Source organism: Biomphalaria glabrata, chromosome 9, assembly GCF_947242115.1.
Source record: "Biomphalaria glabrata chromosome 9, xgBioGlab47.1, whole genome shotgun sequence".
NCBI lineage: Eukaryota > Metazoa > Mollusca > Gastropoda > Planorbidae > Biomphalaria > Biomphalaria glabrata.
Window position 1 is genome coordinate 4,527,558 of NC_074719.1, and position 21,342 is coordinate 4,548,899.

General features: G+C 32.8%; 1 protein-coding gene across 8 annotated transcripts; it reads left to right on the top strand.

Annotated features, from left to right (window-relative positions):
* The first annotated feature begins 2,751 nt into the window (after nt 1-2,751).
* On the top strand, nt 2,752-20,984 carry LOC106059127 (zinc finger protein 227-like). 8 transcript variants are annotated; one of them, XM_056040390.1, is made up of 4 exons: nt 2,752-2,826; nt 10,304-10,578; nt 12,990-13,145; nt 15,530-19,268. In XM_056040390.1, exons 2-4 carry the CDS (start codon nt 10,336-10,338, stop codon nt 16,991-16,993), a joined length of 1,863 nt encoding a protein of 620 aa, XP_055896365.1. In that variant the 5' UTR covers nt 2,752-2,826; nt 10,304-10,335; the 3' UTR covers nt 16,994-19,268. The 8 variants fall into 8 exon arrangements, with proteins under 8 accessions (XP_055896365.1, XP_055896366.1, XP_055896363.1 ...); XM_056040391.1 differs by lacking the exon at nt 2,752-2,826 and adding an exon at nt 3,613-3,716; XM_056040388.1 differs by lacking the exon at nt 2,752-2,826 and adding an exon at nt 3,757-3,923.
* Nucleotides 20,985-21,342: the final 358 nt, after the last annotated feature.

Consider the following 21,342-nt stretch of genomic DNA (forward strand, 5'->3'; position numbering starts at 1 on the left):
GTGTCAAATATATCTGAAAAAATTTTGTGATTCCTCAAATTTGAAAACTCACCAGTTATTAATAAAAAAAACAACATTCAAATGTCAAATATGCAAATAAAAAATATTTTAAAATTCTACATCTGCACATTTGAAAATGCATCGTCATATTCATACTGATGAAAAAACATTTAAATGTCAGATATGTCAAAAAATGTTTTATGTACCGGAGTATAAAAAACATTAGTTGTTACCTACTAATAGAGAAGCTTTCAAATGTCAGGAATGTTTTAAAATATATTCACATACTTCAGATTTGAAAAAAACACCAGTTGTTGCATACTGATAAAGAAGCATTGAAATGTCAAATATGTTTTAAAATATTTTTGAATCTTTTATATTTGAAAAAACATCCCTGATGAAAAAACATTTTAATGTCAAATATGTCAGTCTGTTTGTCTGTCTGTACACCTTATACGTTATTTCTCACACATCCTATCTCGGATCAATCTGAAATTTTGCCCAATTATTTTTTCTTTACCTACTAAAAGAAGAATCAATAACAATTTTAAAAAATTAACCAATTAGTTAAATAACTAATGGTAATATATTATGTAGTTTATTATCTTGAACAAGGGAAATAAATTGTACTTGACTGGTGTGTTAGTGTAAGTTGAATTAACCCCTTTTTTACTCTGTAGGTCACCCTTTAAAGTTTGAAGCTAACAATAGATAACTTAAAACCTATTTTCATAAGGGATTCTCTGGCAGAATAGATACCGGTAGTGTATTGGCTTGAGGTGCCCTTACCCCTCGAGTTTGAATTCAGGTCGTTCACTTTTTTTTTTTTTTAAAGCATTTGAAAAGCGATCACTCAGATACCCCCTGCTTTCTCTTCCTACCCCCTTACCAACTGGTCTAGATAAGCATTGAGCATAGCGCATTGAGAAAGCATAAAAAATTAAGCTAAACAAAAACAGTTAGTAAAAATACTTGCAATCGCGCAGATTTATTGTTGTTAGTCTAAATCTATTACAAATCGAAATACAAAGACTGATCCAAACTAACTGATTCTACTGCGATTAATTATAAGCTTTTTTTTGTTGTTGTTTTTTAAAGTAGTTTTTTTTTTCTTGTTTTATAAAAAATACACCAGTTAAAGATTAAAAAAAAAAAAATTTTTAAACAATTCTGTGAAATAAATAACACATAATCATGCATTTCTGTTGAACATTTCATTCAATTATCTCTATTGGTTTAAAAGTTATGACCATTTATGTGTGAATATGTATTCTGTTTCTGTCGTTTTTCAACACCTACCCCTACATCAAGGGCGTAACACAAAAAAGTGTTAATAGATATCCCAGATTTAAAATTGTCATAATTATCAGAACATAATTGCGCATTTCTATGGAAAATTTTATTACATTATCTTTAAGCGTTAAAAAGTTATAGCAATTTAAATGTATAAGCTCCTCCTTTCGGTCACAATTTTTTGGGTATTTTAGGCTAATTTTCCGACACTAAAATGGTCATAACTTATGTTCTAATTAACCTAGAAGCATAAATGAGGTATCAATGAACTCCATTCAAAAAGATCTATCTAACTATACTAGTTTCATTTAGATTCATTAAAGTTGAAATTTTTATCAAAGTACCTAGATATGTCAATTTCGTTAGTTGTTTTTTTTTAAAACGACTAATACAGTTTGTATGTGTATATATGTATATATTGAAAAAAATTGAAGGGAGGGAACTTAACGAGACAAATGTTTATTTACACGAGGACATCACACGTACATAAACCAACGTCTGCCTTGAGCACAGCATCTTCATCAGCTCTAGACTTGGGCGGAACTCGTTCTTTCTTCTAATGTCAACATCTTTCTCAGTCTAGTCTCTAATAGTGCACACCTTCTGCACTGTTTTGGATGGCCGTGTGCATGGCAAGGTTATAACAATATATATATATATATATATATATATATATCCACATGGAGAGAGAGCATAAAGGAAGGGTTTCGGATTGCAGATGCTATACACAACAGCAGCAGAAGGGTTAAAATGCAACTGCGCCTGGTGATTACATTTGCCCAACCTGTGACCGCAGCTGTGTATTAAGGTTTGGTCTCTTTAGCCATATAAGAAGTTGCAAAGGGAAAAGATCGTCTCTCGAGACGTAAAATGCCACAGATATATATATATATATTAATTACAAACAATTCTTCAGAAGATAGATATTTATAATGTTCTTCTCGTGTCCATGTGCATGATAATTAAAAAACTTAAACCTTGATAAGTCATTGATTTTCCAGACAACTCATTCCATGCTTTATTGGCACCTGGGAAAATGAGCACTTGTACGAATTTGTCTTTGCAAAGGGAATAAGAAATTTGTCTTTATCTTTGTATCTTTCTGGGTATTTTATCAGGTTGTGTTTTGATATTTGTAAGTTGTGGTTCAGAGTTGTGTGTCCTTTTTATTCTTCTGTCCTCAAGTGTAACTAAGTTTAAGGATATTTTCTTATGGTGTTACTATAGTCAAATGTGAATATTTGCTTAACATAAATCTCACGGCTGACAAGTAAGCAGGTTAGGGTTAGTTTATCGTATGGTTAGGCTTTTTTTTTTTCTTAATCACATCCTGCTCTAAGCAAGTCTGTTTAAGTCATAGTCATAAGTGCCTGGACAGGGAAGCAGAATTCTTCATTACGGTACTGGAAATTATCGCGATATTTTTACTGTTATTTTTAGACAAACTCTGTCCCCCACAGCATAACAGAATTGTGTCTCGGATTTTTATGGAGTAGCGCCGTGGAATATAAAGCACGTGGATTCTAGTGCCAGGTATTCGGGGACTTGAACGTAGCCTACTAGCTGTAACATTCGGCTACAATAGCCCTTTAGCTGAACAGGGAAACACGGTAGACCTATGTGTTACGTTATTAACTCTTTCTCTCCTAATCGACGATACCATCGTTGATTTGACCTCATTAAAATTTAAAAAAATGTTTAATTTTATAAACATGTCTCTGTGTTATATAGAAAGGGCATGCATTTTCCTTTAATTCTATCCCAAATACAACATTTTCTGATAACAAACAAACGCTATTAAATCTTTATCATAACAGGGTAGTGAATTAGTAATGTGCAGAATGTACGTGGAAAAAATAATAACGGAGATAAAGAGTTAATAGACGTTACGTTATTGTCTTACTTACACGCACTTTCCTGCCCTTGTTTACAGTTGAAATGCACGGATATAGGCTATTAAGCTAACCCACTTCACCTAAAGTATGGGACCATAACATAATGAAATAAATTGATTGGAAATTCGATGTATTAAGTGCTTAATATATATTATATCTTGAAACACATGGTGGCCACATAACACGAAAATCTAAACAAAAAAAAAAACACGGGAAATTTGTTTTAGCCAAAATATACCTCGAAATCATAGGAAAAGTCACATTTTCCCTTGAAAATAAAAAAGAAAACCTGGAATTTTCCTATTAGAAATGTTTTTTAATCATTGAAAATACACAAAGCAAGAAGTACAAAAGTAAATGCTAGTTAAGTTAAAAGCTAAATTTAGATCTGTAATTTACATCTGGGTCATTAGTTTCGAGAGAAAGATTCTAGAACTACTAGTCGGCTTTCATTAGTCTCAGTTGAAATGTTATGGGAGTTAATGAGGCTTCGGAGATCATTTTACTATCAAGAAATTGTAGAGAAAGGTTTGCCAACAATTGTTTTGAGATTGCACAGCTAGTGCTGTAATTAGTTTTTTTTTATTTAAGTTAGCAAAACTAGTATATTGTTTTGCTAGAGTTCTGTTTGAATATGCAGTGTGTTTTAAAGTTATTCTGTTAGCGATTTTCATAGATCGAGGCTTATCTATAAATAAGCTTTTGGTGTAGGCCTATCCCGTGAACAAAGAGTACGTAAGTATCGATCATTTTAACTCCTTCTCTCCGTAATTATTTTCCTCGTTCCGATAGTAGGCCTATTATTCGTTTTGCTCATTTGTATTCCACTATCCTGTTATGATTAAACTTCAATACCTTTTTTGTTTGTTATCAGAAAATGTTTTAGTTGGTATTGAATTATAGGAGAATGCATGCTCCCTTTACATAACACAAATTAAAGTTTATAAATCCAAAAATTTAGTTTATTGGAGTGAAATCAACGCCGATTTCGTCAATTAGTAGAGAAAGAGGAAAGCGCATTATTAAAAAAAAATACTTTATGTGCACTTTCCAGCTCTGTAGACTCGGATTTCTAAGTACTTTCGCTTGTAGTAGGCCTACATATTCATTTGTATTGATTTGCCAACTGCGATCTCTCAATACGGCGGTTCTCGACTTTGTTTATTGTGTCTATTTATTTATTTTAAATTCGTTCTCAATATTCTTCTGATCATCTTCTTACGTTTTTATGTCGTTTTCCTACTAAAGCTACCACATCAGTTCTTCGCTGTCGTGCAGTGTCGCATCTTCACAAATGCAGTAGTCTATTCGAAATATTCGAACTCCGCCCTTAAAACTATAGGCCTATCTATCAATACAATGTACAAGTTATTTCCCTTATTCGATAGCAAACAAAATAATTAATTACCAATGATTAATTGACTGATTGGGTATTATGTTTATTGATTCATGTTTTGTTAGGTAAAATAAATAATTTTTTTAAGTTCAACTTGATCGGATAATGCGTGAGGGAGAAATAGCGTTAACAATTATTTAAGGGGACTAAACCCAACAAATTAAGCCATATCTGTGAAAACTGAAGGATTAGTTTCCCTAGTTGATCCCAAATAAAATGATTAATTACCAGTAATTAATTGACTAATTGGTTACTTTTTGTTTTATTGATTCATGTCTATGTCAATGAAAAATTGTGCGAAGTTTCAACTTGATCCCAGAATGGGTTTGAGGGAAATAACGTGTACACACTTTTTACCAGACAGACAGACAGAGTGAGTTGACATAAGCTTTGTAAACGTCCCCCCCCTCCACTACACCCAGGCTTTTTCCTTTTCTCGCCGACTGAATTTTGTTGCTACAATGTACGCGGGACGATCGTTTGTCAAGTGTAAATATTTACGATTTTTGCGAAAAAGATTAAAACGGAAGTCAATTATTTGAGATATGACTTTACACGTGCCAAAATGTAGATAACAGAAGTAGTGGCTCGATCCTGGGGTGTGTAGGCAGTGCTTTACACGAGTGCAGAAGTTAGGAAACACTTTGAAGAAAAAAATTCAGCTTTAAACTAAATAAGCAGATCCTAGATAATTTTTACGGCGCGACTATACAAAATCTGCTAAAATACAGAATAACTTGTTGGCAAGGCAACGCTTCATCTAAACAGTTGCGCCTAGAAAACATTATAAAAAGGGCATAAAAAATCACACGCACAACATTACCATATTTAAAGGAACTTTATGAGCAGAAACGTCTAAGAAAAAATCGCAAAAATCTTGGAAGACAACAGTGGTTGTTGTCTTCCATCATAACTGCGTCAAGTCGTCGCGAAGTGGGCGACTTCTGTCAATCAAGATAAGAACAGAGCGGTACAAAAACTCGTTCGTACCTCACTCGGTCAGACTATATCAACGCCACTCGTTGATCAAGAAACATGAAAAGTACCAAGATGCCTGTGTGTAGTCGCTGAATGAACTTTTTATGTTGTGTCTGTTCTATTTATGTGTCAATTGTTGTGTTGTCTGTATATTTTTTATTAAAAGAACATTTCTATAAATCAAATAAGAACATAAAACTAAAATGTTATTTAACCTTGGTTAGGCCAATAATAGAATATGCATCCAGCTGTTTGGGACCCCTCAACTCAAGATAACATTAAGAAACTGGAACAGACACAAAATAGAGCAGTGAGATTTATAACTAACGAATATTCACATTTGACTAAAGTAACACCTTTAGTAAAATCACTAAATTTAGAAAGCCTTCAGGACAGAAGACTCAAAAGTAAAGTAGCAATTATGCATAAAACACTGAACCATAATCTTCAAATACAAAAACAAAATTTAATAAAATACTCTGAAAGACACAAAGATAAAGGCACATTCCTCGTCCCATATGCTAGGACACATTTGTATAAGTGCTCCTTCTTCCCTTGTGCTATTAGAGCATGGAATGGGTTGCCTGAGCTAGCCAGGAAAACCAGTGACTTGGCAGAATTTAAGCCATTGGTTAATATGCGTGACTAAATGCATGACGCGTAGGACGTAATCATCTTATTTTTTGAAGTAACGTCTGTATTATATAAGATAAGATAAGATATGAGAAAAGAGTCCTTTTAATCACAACAAATTTTCATAAGAATCAATAAAGCAGTCTTAGTCTTAAGATGGGAAAAAAAATCTCGATAACGTATTTTTTACCAAACTACTGAAATCGATGTTTCTTAGTCACGTAAGTGATTTCATTAACCTACAAAATTATCATGTTTCATTCGTGAATGACCAGTTTTAAATGCAAGCGCTAAAGAGTTATATAATATCCATTATGCTTCTATCCACTTATCTTATCAAATGCAGACGTTTACTTCAAAAGAGAAGATAATTACGTCCTACGCATCTCACATGTCAATCTAGTGATGCATGTTAATGAAAGACTTAAACTCTGCCAAGTCGTTGGTTTTCATGTCTGATTCAGGCAACCCATTCCATGCTCTATTAGCACTACATCTCAAGCAATTCAAATTTCCTCTTACTCATATGATATTGCCGTAAAATACTGTTCAGAAATGCAATCTGCCAAGAAGCCTTTCGTATAGACGCACAATATTAAGACTGAGTAGAAGATTCAGCTTTTTTTTTTTTAAATATACACTTTTACTTTATAATGTTTTATATCACTGATTTTCCAAACATTATATATCTATAGCGTGCTGCATGTATGCTATGTCCATAGACATATATATTATATGCATATATGTCTGTGGCTATTTCTTTCTTCACCAGCAATATTTTTTTAAGGCAACGATTATTTTCAAATTGGCCAAAGAAACAAAAACTAATGAAATTCTACGCCAAAGGTTAGATTATGGATTCACTTGCTGTTCTGTCATTTGAATGAGAAGGTCAGAAAATGCAATTATAGTAAATATATAGGGGGGGGGGGGATAAATGTATGCATGCTATTTCTTTCTTCACCAGAAAGAGTTTGTTTTGAAGGGAGCATTCATTTTCAAATTTGCGACAGAGAACAAAATAATAAAGAAGTTCTGCGGAAAAAAAAAAAAAAAGTTAAATTATGCATTCACTTGCTGTTCTGTCCGTTGAGTGCGAAAACAGTATTGAAATATATACACTTATTTCTGAAATTGCTACTCGGAAGGTCAGAAAATGCAGTTATAGTAAATAAATAGGGGAAAAAATAAATTTACTATCTACTAATTCAGCATAATTTACATCATGTCCTATAGATCTCATATCAAGATCAGAAAGGGGAACTATACCTTTTTTTTTTTTTTTTTACTTATGTCTTTATTATAAAATGACTCTTAATCCGGAGCCCTTTCCCCCCATATTCTCATGATTGTCCTTTCCCCCCGTTTCCCCGTTTTGTCAGCTTTTCTTTTATCTCACGAAAATGAAGTTAGAAATCGTCTTAGTTTGTATTTTTGATAAGCCACCAACAGCCCAAAGCCTAAGGATAAATTGTATGTTAAAATTGTATAATTATGTTCAAAATTAAGGTCGTTATTAAAGAGTGCCTAATTTTCCGCCTTGTCAAAAAGTACCCAATTTACTGGTGCCTAACTTTCCAGTGCCTAAATTTCCAGATATCCTCTAGTTCTCTACAATAATTCAAAGTTTATTCACGAATGTTTTGATGTAGGCCTACTTGTTATACTACATATGTTTCTTCCTTATGGTGATCGAATGGTGAAACTTTATTTCTATCCTGGTGATCATGAATCGACAGAATCGTCCATAAAGCACATTATAAAGTGCTATTTGCGCTATGTGAGTTTGTTGATTTTTATATAGATACAGGTGATACAGGACAGTTTATAGGCCAAAAATGCCCTAAATCATTACATATTTTTTGTTTTTCTATTTTATTTGAGGCCACCCTATTCACTTCGATAGAGCCTCCCTATTCACTTCGTCTAGGGCCTCAAATTATGTAATTCCAGCCCTGCTTGCCGACAGAAGAGCTAGTGCTTCTCTGCCGTGAATGTCAATATTACACTCCTTGAAGGAGCTCTTAAGCGTGTCTTTATTGCGCTTGTTTTGACCCCCCCCCCCCCCCCCCAAGGGAGCGTTTTCCTGCACACAGCTTCCGGTACCGAAGTCGTTTGAGAAGGCGATTGTCTGGCATGCGGACTATATTATAGTAATACATGCCCCTTACTATTGTCATTTATTGTCATTGCTCTGTAGTCTATATAGATCATTAAGACATAATGCATATTGTTCAAAAGAAAAATAATTAAACTTGAATTTTTTGAAGGTATGCGTGTTTTATTTTATTCGTGCCTTTTTTTTTATTTTATCATAATTTCGCTTTATATAGTGGCAAAATAGATCATTATAGATCTAATTGTAAACCATATATTCTGTTAACATTTTATTTCTTTTTTTTTTTAATTTGCATGTGTTCTGTAGACATTCATTTCAGCAAATAAACGTAAAAATCATCATAGTCGACAACATTAGAACAAAAAACTCTCACAAAAAAAAAGTTTAATATAGATCTAGTAAAGGGAGATTAATATGCTTGTCAACAAGATGGCGACCGGTCTAGGTATCTTTTCACTTTTTCTCTGTCTAGATTAATCTGCATCATTACTTGTAATAAAACTTTAAACTAATACCCCAATTTAATAGATCTATAATCTAGATCAGGGGGGGGGGGATCGTAATTTAGTGACTGAATTTTTGCTTTGATTCTATTTAATAATTTATTATTTATTTTGTATTTTTGGTGAGATTTTAATATTCAACTAGCCCTAGATCTAGAATTCTAGATCTAGAGACATTATGATTAGAAGGACTAACTGTCACTTGAACAAGCACAGCCAAGGGGGTTTTGAGTTTAAAACCCCCTACCAGGGGGTTTTGCAGTCAAATCCCACTCTTCTATAAAACAAAACCCCCAAAAAGAATGTATTTGTAAATAAAAGACAATCCCCAAATAGCAAATTCCAAGACTAACTAAGAGTAAGAGCATAGCAAGGAAAATTTTGATTTTAAAACCTCCTCCAAAATTTACATTAAAACCCCCTCTTCAATATATGACTATTTATTTTATACATCAGTCACCAGATTCTATGAGCGTAGCCAAGAGGGGTTTGTGTTTAAAACCCCACTTCAGTGGGGTTTATCTAATAGCTAAAACCACCTCTTCAATATAAAAAGCAAATTACACTCTCAAAATTCTATGATTGTAGCCATAAGGGGTTTTGAGTTTAAACCCCCTCCAGCAGGGTTTGAAGCTAAAAAAAAATACCTCTTGAATAAAAAAAAAAGCAAATTACACACTTTTATAATTCTATAACTATAAGCATAGCCAAGCCAAGGGGGGTTTGAGTTTAAACCCCCTCCTCCAGAGGGCTTTTTTAAAGTTTAAACCCCCTCCTGATGGTTTTGAGTTTAAATACCCTCATACAGAGAGTTTTGAGGTTGAAAACAGCTAAAAATAAAACTTTTTAATAGCAGGATAATGCACTGTAGATACCTCCCAATATGCATTTTGTTGGCTTTTAATACCGGAAATAGTGCTTGGTGGCGGGGGTCTGCCCCGCGCTGGGCAGCTAACGACGCTCCTCTAGACCTCCTTGCTGGCGGGAAGTCTACAATTTTTCCACTAACTCCAGAAAGAACCTATTCTAGGTTACAATAAATGTCTTCCGCAAGAATGAATGGATGAATTATACACACACACGCATACACACACATATTAATTTTTTTTTGCGCGAGGGGGGAGAAAAAATTCCTGGCTACGCCCATGATCTAGATCTATATAACTATACTATACTAATACAAGATCATCTTCACTTTTCACTTCACTGGCTGGAAGATCTAGACTATCTCTAGAGTCTTTGATGATCTATCTATTCTCTCTTTCTAGATTTAAACTCTTGACATTTAGATCTAGATCTATTATCGATCTAGATCTATCTAAAAACTATAAAATCTAACCTCTTATCTATAAGTAGAATCTAAAGACTAGATAGATACAAATAACTAATACTATAATAATATAGAAGGTAAACCAGTGCTGACATTATAAAAAGAAGTTGATCTAGATCTTAAATTTGAATTTTAAAAAACAATTTTTTTTTTCAGATGTAAAACTTCTCTAAAATTTAGACCTGTCCATGATGGCTGATACAGGGCATGACTTTACGTTTGATCTGAACCATGTTTTACAACATGTGAAGGTAGAAATAACAGAGCCAAGTGAAGAAATAGAAGTAACAGAACCATGTGGAGAAATAGAAGAAACAGAGCCAAGTGAAGAAATAGACTTTCAAGTGATCAAAATTGAGATGACAGATGAAGATGAATCAGACTTGGATACACAGCAATCAGAAACTTCTAATGTGAATCTTGGACATCAGGTATTCCATTTATGCATAAAATGTAACATAATCTATAATGGATAGAGCTAAAAAGTAAACATGTTTTATGAAAAAAAAAAAAAAAACTTTATTTAGAAGAAACACATGCAGTAAAATGAGTATAACTCATATTGAATGATCGATTCTCTTATGTTAATTGTTATGACTGTCTGGCTTTGTTGTTAATATGATCGAATTTTTCTAATCTAGTTTTTCTGACATTCTGCAACAGTGCCATTGATATTCCAGTTGTAAGAGATTTACATAGTGGAATCCATTTCGTTTAAAGTTGTAGTGAACATTTTAACAAGGGCAATAACTTAATTGTAGTCAACAAAGTTTAAAAGTTCTCCAACAGGAGGGTATTTCAGTTGTGTTTAACCTTTTTTTTTCACTGTGTCGACATGAATTTTTTGTTGTTTTTTTTTGCAATAACTTTCTTGGGCAGTGTTGTTGTTTGTTGTTTTTTTTTTTCAATGTTTTATTTTTTTTTCGATTTAAGAGATGTATTTTCTCTTCACAACATATCTAAGAACATCACAATACCATTGTGGTTAGAACAAACAAAAAATCTATATCATCTAGAAAGATGGACTTTACTAAAAGTTCAACTGTAGAAACAAGGATTTTGTGGTATATTGGATAAAAATAGTTATAGCGTGATTTCATTGAATTGATGTCAGTTTAATAAATGGACTAGTATAGTTGTTTTATTCTCTTGAACAGCTTTATCATCTGCTATATGAACACCTCTGACTGACCAGGGTTATCAGGGGCCCAGGAGAGCATAATAGCAAACTTTGTACCCCCCAAAAAAAAGATACAATTGTTGAGTGATAATGGCGACCCAAAAATGTATTCAACACCATTACATTAGATAGATGAACATGACCTTCATTTAAAACTCTTTAGTGAGAAAGGGTCAATCAGTTGCTGGTCAGTGGTCATCCATCTTGTGCCAGAATTGCATGGGATACAATACTTTTGTGTGTGTGTGTGAAATATCATGAATTCCTTTTTTAATAACCTTCCCAAAAAAATATCAAGTTTTAATAGACACAGGAGTAAATGACCTTTACATCATCTGCCATATAGACTATTGGAATGATTAACTAGAAGGTCACCCATGAATTAACCCCTCTTTAAAATTAATAAAGTGTTCCAGTAAATACTCAGAATTAGCGAAGTGTTCCGTTAAGGAAAAAGTTAGGAAAACACTGGTGTAGAGGCACTACAGTTGCGCTGGGTCAAACACTTAGTTCATATTCTGGAAGATCACAAGCAAAGTTGATCTTTGTTAGGGAGCTTCAGTTAAAGAGGACTATGTAACAGAGATGCCCTGGAAGCACCATAAAGATCAACTCAGGCAACATTTTAGCCCTCACTAGTGTAAAGGGATGTATCTGGCAGCAGATGGCGGATGTAGAGACCGCTGCATAACAAAGGTCACCTAAAAAAAAGACCTTGCTGAAGATATGTGCAGATGACAGAAAGAAAACTTAGATAGATGCTTGGAGCACAACAGCTTTGTTAATATAAGATGTGACTAAATATGCAGGTCCCATCTGGGTCTGTGTAGTCTTCTGAAATACTGCACTGATCTTTGGAAGACAAAGCCTTGTTGTAAAATAGCCGAGTGTTAGTATTGAGTGTGTATAATTTTTTTGCTTTTTTTTTTCAGTATTATTTCTAATTCTATTAAGCCGATCATCCAATGTAAGAAACATTGATAGTGAAATAGTAGTAAAAAAGAGCCACTCAAGTTTTGTCCCTTTTAGGTCCAAGTGGTCTAACTGATCACCAGTTCAATAGATCTAGGTCAAGGAAGCAAAAAGATTTGGGTTTTTTTTTTGCTTAGGTTTAAACATAGCTTTAATTTCAAAATAATGAGCTATTTAAAATAGATTTTGCATATAATAACATTTTATTATCCTCCTGGAAATCAGTCTTAGAATTGGTGCATTACACATAACAAACCATTAGAATGAGATTATAGGAAATAAATGTTCATACCAGTTGTAGGATGTGAAGAAAACTTGTAAGTGAAATATACATTAGAAGTATATATATTTGGCACCTTATGTCTCGGAAGACAATGGATGCGCCCAGATGAGTCACTGGCTTTGGCTTCGTCTTGAGACTGGGCAGAATCTGGTGTGACTAATCAAGCCAATTCTGGAGCATCAGAGTTTTCCACAGTTCTTGCATATATAAGCAATTTTTTAGGGCTAGCTAATAGGGCAGCTTTCTTTTTCTTTCTCTTGACTAAGGCCACTTTGTTTCTTTTGTTCGCGGTGAGGTTCAAACTAGCACTCATAGTCTGTCTCCATTAGTATAGTTATTTTAAATTGACACAAATTTAGGTTCAGTTAATATTTTTTAAGTACCGGTACATTTTATTTTTTTTACAGGAATGCCCCATTACGCAAGAGATACAAATGACTAATTTTACTGACTGTAATAATCCATGGTCCTTAGCTGGGACAGCGAAGGCAGATGACAGTCCTTTTCCTGTAGCTATCTTTATGGCTGGACACTCCCCTGTCTTCGGAGTGCCTGTGAGTGAGGTAAATAAATATTATCAACCGAAATGAAAAACTAGTCCTGGGAATTTGAAATAATACTACTTCTAAAATACATAGTAGTTACTAGACTAGAAACAAGAATTCATGCTTCTTAGTGTAGAGTGTAGGTTGCTCTTATCTTTTCTTATACAATACATCTAGTCATACATGTTAACCAATGACTTAAATTCTGCTAAGTCACTGGTTTTCCTGGCTGCTCTAATAGCACTAGGGAAGAAGAAGCATTTTTACAAATTTGTCCTAGCATATGGAACGAGGAATGTGCCATTATCCTTGTGTCATTCTGAGTATTTTATTAGATTTTGTATTTGAAGATTATAGTTCAATGTTGTATGTATAATTGCTACTTTACTTTTTGAGTCTTCTATATCTAAATTTAGTGATTTTACTAAAGGTGTTACTCTGGTCAAATGTGAATATTCATTTGTTATGAATCTCACTGCTCTATTTTGTGTCTGTTCCAGTTTCTTAATGTTTTCCTGAGTTGAGTCCCGAACAGAGGATGCATATTCTATTATTGGCTCCATTGTGACAACTCAGCCCTGATACAAACTAGCAAAGAAGCACTGATTATCTTACTTTTACACAATCTTTCAAAGCAATTGGAACATGTGTCTTTTTGAAATAAAACCATAAAACATACTTCTTTTAGTGATAGGACTATTTACTTCCACATATCCCAAGCTCTTTAGGCAGCAGACCATTCCTTTTTCCTGCTAAATATTCATTTCATTTTTACAAAGCTTAATTCAAGTCAGTCTGTGCACATTATTTCTTCCACACCCATTCTTGGAACAAATTGAAACCTTGCACAATAGTTCATTGGCATAGACAAGGCATGAATCATACAAAAAATAATTAACCAACTAGTTAATTACTGGTAATCAATTATTTTGTTTGATATTAAATAAGGGAAATGACTTCTATATTATTGAGAGATATAGTTGGAAGTGCAGAGTATTTTCCCTTAGACAAGCTTTGTTTTTATTTGCTTGTTTAAGTAATGGAGTCACTTTTACAAACATTTTCTTACTTTTGCTTTCTGATCTTTAAGTTTTCTCCACAATTACCTTTGGCTACTCTCTTGTTTTACCGATTCTCTCATGGAGTCATTAATTTTATTTATAAGCTATTAAGACAATTTAAATAAAACCACTCTAATGTGGTAAAATGATAATCAGCGAATTAGGTTCTTAATTTCATCTCATGTTTCCATTTTTTTCCTCTTGGAAAAAGGAGAGGGATTGTGGCAAAGAAATTTTTAAAATATTGTCAAAAATGATGGGACAAATGCTTTCACCTTTAATTTTAAACAGTTAAGAATTATAATGGTCAAGTAAAGAGATTTTACTTCACAATCTAGAAATTTGATTGTGCCATTTACAGATTTTATTGCTCCCTATTCTCCCTCACTAAGCCAATACTTTCTAGCTTCTTATTCTTTCCATGTAATGTTATGAGCATCAAAATGAATTACTTGTGCAAGCCATTATGTAACTAGCCATCATCTTCATGAAGGCATTAACACTGTGCTGTAAGACCTCGAGTGTTAAAATACATTTTGAAAAGTCAAGACATTACTAAAGAGACAAAAGCCTGTAGTCACCTATCTATGCACAAGTCTTCTGTGTCGGTCCTCACCTTCATGAAAGTATTGACGCTGCTGTAAGATTTAACCTCTAGTCATGTTCATAAAGGGATACAACTCCGTTGGGTAAAACTAACTTTATGTCACAGACCCAGTAATATCTAAATCACTTGACAACAATTTTGTTTAATCAAATCAGTTGACTCACAGTATGGTATATGGTATATATGGAGAAAAGAGCAGGAACCATCCATTGACAGCATTCACTAAGGCGATTTGAGTTTTCCAGTCAGCTATATGACCTTTGGATTAGTAATTGCAATTAGTACTTTCAAAAGAGCTATTCCTTGATTGCTCAGACATTGAAAGCACACAATCTCATGCATGGACAATATTTGAGTATTTCATAAATCATGGAAAAAAAACATCTGTAGCATGAAAGAAATTTTCAAAGAACTGAAAATGAGTTTAAAACTAATGGATTACCAATTCACAGTGAAGACTATCCCAGGAAAGTTGAACATTTAAGATGTGTTTAAATACTGAGGCTCTTCTAACCTATCCTACTATAGTTACATAATGTTACAAATTGTTGCTGAAAATGTATTTTATCTTATTATAGAAACAAACTGCTACAATTTTATTTCTGAAGAATAATTTTAAACACTCTAACATTCTTTATGATTAGCAAAGTTAGACAACCTAACCATTTGTTATAGTTATCACTATTTACTATCATACATTTTTACAACTACTACATTTAATTATTTTTAAATAGGTGCAGGTTATTAAACAAGAGAAAGAAGTGGCATCAGGAAAGAGCTTTTTTTGCAATAGCTTACAAGATAAGATAGAAGAAAAACGACGGAATGGACATTTATTTGGACAAAATATTAAAAGTTCCACTTATTCTCCAGCTAAGAAAAATCATCAATGTCAAAAATGTCTAAAACAATTTTCTAAACTTTCACATTTAAAAAGACATACTGGTGGTAAAAGATGTCAACAAAGATTTTCTAAATCTTTCATTTTGAGAAATCGCAAGCCTATTCGCAGCAGTGAAAAGCCATTTCAGTGTGAAATATGTTCAAAAGGATTTTCTCAAACTTCACATTTAAAAACTCATACTTACATTCATACTGGTGAAAAACCTTTTAAATGCCAAATATGCCTTAAAGGATTTTCTTCCTCATCACATTTAAAAAGACATCATTTGATTCATACCGGGGAAAAACCATTCAAATGTCAAATATGTCGAAAAGAATTTTATTCTTCTTCCCATTTGAAAAGACACCATTTGATTCACACCAGAAAAGAATTCAAATGTCAAGTATGTCTGAAGATATTCTCCACATCCTTAATTTTAAAACATCATCAAAGAATTCATGATGTTAAAAAAACATTTAAATGTAAAAAATGCAATGAAGAATTCTCTTCTGCTTCCCGTTTGAAAAGACACCATTTGATTCACGACAGAAAAAAATTCAAATGTCAAGTATGTCAGAAGGAATGCTCTACAGCTTTAGTTTTGAAACATCATCAACAAATTCATACCAGTCAAAAACCATACAAATGTCAAATATGTTTAAAAGGATTTTCTAAGACTTCACATTTGAATAGGCATCAGTTCATTCATACTGGTGAGAAACCTTTTAAATGTCAAATATGTCTCAAAGGATTTGCTTCATCCTCACATTTGAAAAGACACACCTCAATTCATGCCAATAAAAAAAAAATCAATCGTCAAATATCTCTAAAAAAAAATTCTAAAGATTCAGTTTTGAAAAATCTTCAGCCAACTCATATCAATGAAAAACCATTTAAATGTGAAATTTGTCAACATAAATTTTCTACATCTGCAAATTTGAAATATCACCAGCGAGTTCATAATAGTAAACGGTTTAAATGTGAAATTTGTTCAAAAGAATTTTCTCAGAGTTCACATTTGAAAACACACAGTTATATTCATACTGGAGATAAACCATTTAAATGTGAAACATGTCTCAAAGGATTTGCTTCTTCTTCACATCTGAAAAGACACTGCTTGATCCATACTGGTGAAAAACCATTTAAATGTAATATATGCCTTAAAGGATTCGCTTCAACTTCACATCTGAAAAGACACACTTTGATTCATATGAGTGAAAAACTATTCAAATGTGAAATATGTCTAAAGAGTTTTTCATCCAATTACCATTTGGCAAGACACAATTTGATTCATACTAGTGAAACATTATTGTAATGTCAAATTTGTCTAAAAGTATTTTCTGCATCTTCAATTATGAAAAGCTATCAGCAATCATTTAAAATTCAAACATGTTGCATAGGATTTTCTCAGCTATTCAATCACCAGTTTGTTTTATATAGGTCAAAATAACAATTCAAATGTCTAATCTGGCTAAAGGGATGTTCAACTTCATATTTGAAGATACACCTTTAGATTAATTCTTGTGAAAATCACTTCAAATGCTGATTATGTCAGAATAGATTTTCTTGATCTTTACATATGAAAGCACCATTAAATTCTTGTAGCCTTTTTCTATGCAAAATAGGTTGAAAATAATTGTTTCAATCTTTAGGTTAAAAAAATAAGGAAACATATCAAACTTAGTTTGGTCCAAACTCTTTTTTTTTATAAATCTATTCTGTAACACTTAGCTCACCCATATATTTATCTGTAATTGGCTTTTGTATGTGCACTACATTGGCATCTTCAGTTAAATAATTTAAATTAAAATGTGTATTCTATTAATTCTTTTTATAACCTCTAGAGATAATTTATTTATAAAGCTTTTTTATTTTTTTTAAGTATTTAACAAAGTGTAGTTGTTTACAAAGAATTTTTAATGCTTTATGTTATTCGGTACATAAATATGACTTTTTTCTTGTCTTCCATAATTTCTTGGGGTTCCTATAGTTAATTATGAAAATGTCAAGAAGTCTGAATGACAGTCCAACTCGCATATCGCATGACCAGGCAGCCATATACATATATATATATATAAAGAGTTGCAAACTGTTCTGAATGGACTATAGCACTCTGAACATGCCATAAGTATGAAAGTAGTGTGATATAATAGCTAAAATTATTTTTTTTAAATAAAAATGAATTTTAAACAATAATTCTATCAAATACTTTGCAGTTTGACACCCCACCCCTTTTTAAAAAAATGTAATGATTATTAATAAAATAATTAAAGCTATAATTTTCTTTTTTTTTTTTTTCAGTATATACATATATATTACTATCTGATATTGTATCTATTTTATTGCACATAAATTTAAAAGATAATGAATTTTAAACAATAATTCTATCAAATACTTTGCAGTTTGACACCCCCACCCCTTTTTAAAAAAATGTAATGATTATTAATAAAATAATTAAAGCCATAATTTTCTTTTCTTTTTTTTTCTTTTTTCAGTATATCCATATATATTACTATCTGATATTGTATCTATTTTATTGCACACAAATTTAAAAGATAACATTTAAGTTTTCTGCTTCTTTTGTTGCTAGTAGTAAAAACCTCACAAGTCATGATGGCTATGAAATGTCCTTAAAGCTCTAGACCAGCGGTTCTCAACCTTTTAAACTTGGCGACCCCTTTTTACAATCCACCACTCTGCCGCGACCCCCCCCCCCCCCACACACACACACAGAGCAATAGAAGAGTAGATAATAACAATCCACATTTTCGATGGTCTTAGGCGACCCCTGGCCAGTCGTCAATCGACCCACAAGGGGGTCGTGACCCACAGGTTGAGAACCCCTGTTCTAGACTCTATTACATGATGTACCGGTACACTTCAGAGCAGGGGTGAACTGGGTGTCAAAATTGGCCCTGGCATTACCATACAACCTGGCCCACAAATAGTGTAACATATATTTGATGAGAATCCAGTTGTACCTGTCCTTAGAATCATTATCTAAAGGTTGCTAATGTATTGATTCATCCGAATATATTCACGCTGTTGTATGCATATGTCTATGTGAACTATATGCCTTATCTTATTTGTTAATCACTTAGTATGTATACAGGTACAGGCTTTTTCATTATTTCAAACGTAAAGTCTTTTTAACAAATCTTGTATAAAAGACAAATCTGGGGCAAAATATGATGCTTGTTGAGGTTGTTGTCTTCTTGATATATGTACCTGCGAGTACTGTTTAGCAGTAAAGCTATGTAGGAATTTTAAATCTTGGTTTTAAAATGTTTTTTTTTGTTTAAGAAAAAATACAGTATACAATATTAACATTGAAAGCAAAAGGTGTTCTTTCTGAAGAACAGAGGAATTTGCAGCTATTTTGAGCAGTTATAGTGAAATCTTTTTCATACAGTTCTTGAAAACTTAATATGACAGATGAACACACATTACATAATGCTAAAAAAAAATGCTGACATTTGACATTGCTTACAAGGCTTTAATAAATAACACACTCAAATTGTTCAATTCTTTTATGTTAATTACCCTTATATTTATGAGAAGTTAATATTCATCTACTTTGTTTAATTATTTTCAAACAGGTACAGAACTTTAAACAAGGAAAAGAAACACTAATAGAAATGGGTGTGTTTTCTAGTAGACTACAAGAAAAAATAGAAGAAAACCATCCTATTGGAACTGTTTTCGGAAAAGAAGTTAAATTTGCTTCTTGCCAGCCAACTATCAATAATCAATGCCCTCTCTGTCTTAAACAATTTTCCAGAAGCTCAATATTAAAAACACACCTGTTGGCTCATTCTGGAGAAAAACCATTTATTTGTCCAACGTGTCATAAAGGCTTTTCTCACCGTACATATTTGAAAAACCACCAACTGGTTCATACAGGGGAAAAACCATTTAAGTGTTCAATATGTCATAAAGCGTTTTCCTGTCCTTCACATGTGAATCGTCATCTGCGAATTCATACTGGAGAAAAACCGTATGAATGCTCAACATGTCACGAAGCTTTTACTTGCTCTTCACACTTGAAACGCCACCAGCTGACTCACACAGGTGAAAAACCGTTTCCTTGTCAAACATGTCATAAAAGCTTCACTCGATCTTCGCATTTGAAACGTCACCAGCTGAGTCATTCAGGTGAAAAACCTTTTAAATGTCCAACTTGTCTTAAATCTTTCTCTGGCTCTTCCTACTTGAAAGTTCACCAACAGATTCACACAAGGGAAGAAACCTCATAAATATCAAATATACTTCTATTCTAAAAAAAATCAACATTTGGTTAATTCTGATGAAACAAAGAAATGTTGAAAGGCTTTCTAGATCTTTGTATTCAATGAGACACCAGCTAATTTTGTATTGATGAAAAAACATTAAAATGTTACATGTGTTATAAAGGCTTCTCTCGATGTTGAAAATTCACACTGGGAAAAAAATGATTCAAATGTTAAATAGGCAGCATGGATGTTTGTCTAAAGACGGATAAATGAAACCAACTGTTGAAACACTGTTTCAGTGTCACATGTTCTCATGGAGTTTAACCAGCTCAGTCATGCGTTTGAAAAAAACATTTAAATTCTGCATTTGTCAGCATGGATTTATCCCATATTGAGAAATTCATATTGGGGATAAAACATTTAAATGTTTAATTAAATACCCGGTATGTTTAAAATACGTTTTAAAAATCTTCATGTTAAAAAAGACACTAACTAATCTACAAAACCGGTAGTGATAAGCCTTTTAAATGTGAAGGTGTTCAAAGTATTTTCTATATTAGGGAAATCTATTCAAATAATGTCAAGTTTTTCAAGATTTGGCTCCTAAAAGACCATTTCTAAGAAAAACAAATTTTGATATTTAGCAAACAACTGCTGATTTAATCTGGTGATAATCTATTATAATTTCAAACATGTCATCAGATATATTTATAATGTTCAAATTTGTCAAAACTCCAAATACCAAGGACTTCCACTAAATAAGCCCAAGTGCTGTAGTGACCCACACAATTAACCACTCACCAGCTCTTCCTATAAATATTTAAGACTCAAAAGAAATTAATAACTCTTTTGCTATTTGGTGAAAAAATGTGACAAAAGAAGTATGTTTTTTGTCATGGAAATTTGTTGTGGAATTCTTTTAAGATAGGAGTCTGTATCCTACGCTAATGCAAAGACTTTTTAACTTGGCTTATTTTAAAGAAGATACAATGAGATTCATGTGATTTTTTTGTGCCATTTGTTTTTTATTAAGCAGGATCTTGATAATAAAGTTCTGAATAAAATGATTACAAATTTTAAGCTGTTTTATAAGTATTAAGGGAGGCGCAGTCCGAACTGGAGATTCTGGATTCAAATCCTGGTGAAGACTGGGATTTTTAATTTAGGATCTTTGGGCGACTCAGCTCTAATAGGTACCTGACATTAGTTGGGGAAAAGTAAAGGCGGTTGCTCATTGGGCTGGCCACATGACACCCTCGCTAACTGGGCAGTAACAGATGACCTTTACGTCACCTGCCCTATAGACCACAAGGTCTGAAAGGGGAACTTTCTTTACTTTTGAGTATTGAGGCTTTAAAAGATAGTTTTAATACAATCAATGTGAGATTTAAAAGCTTCAGGTTAACATACACTTCAACCTTTTATTGAACCA

Bases quoted from the DNA above. Each gene is read 5' to 3' on its own strand.
- LOC106059127 (XM_056040390.1), top strand. From the start codon at position 10,336: ATGATGGCTGATACAGGGCATGACTTTACGTTTGATCTGAACCATGTT. The intron at 10,579-12,989 runs GTATTCCATTTA...TTTTTTTTACAG, and splicing joins ATGTGAATCTTGGACATCAG to GAATGCCCCATTACGCAAGA. The intron at 13,146-15,529 runs GTAAATAAATAT...ATTTTTAAATAG, and splicing joins TCGGAGTGCCTGTGAGTGAG to GTGCAGGTTATTAAACAAGA.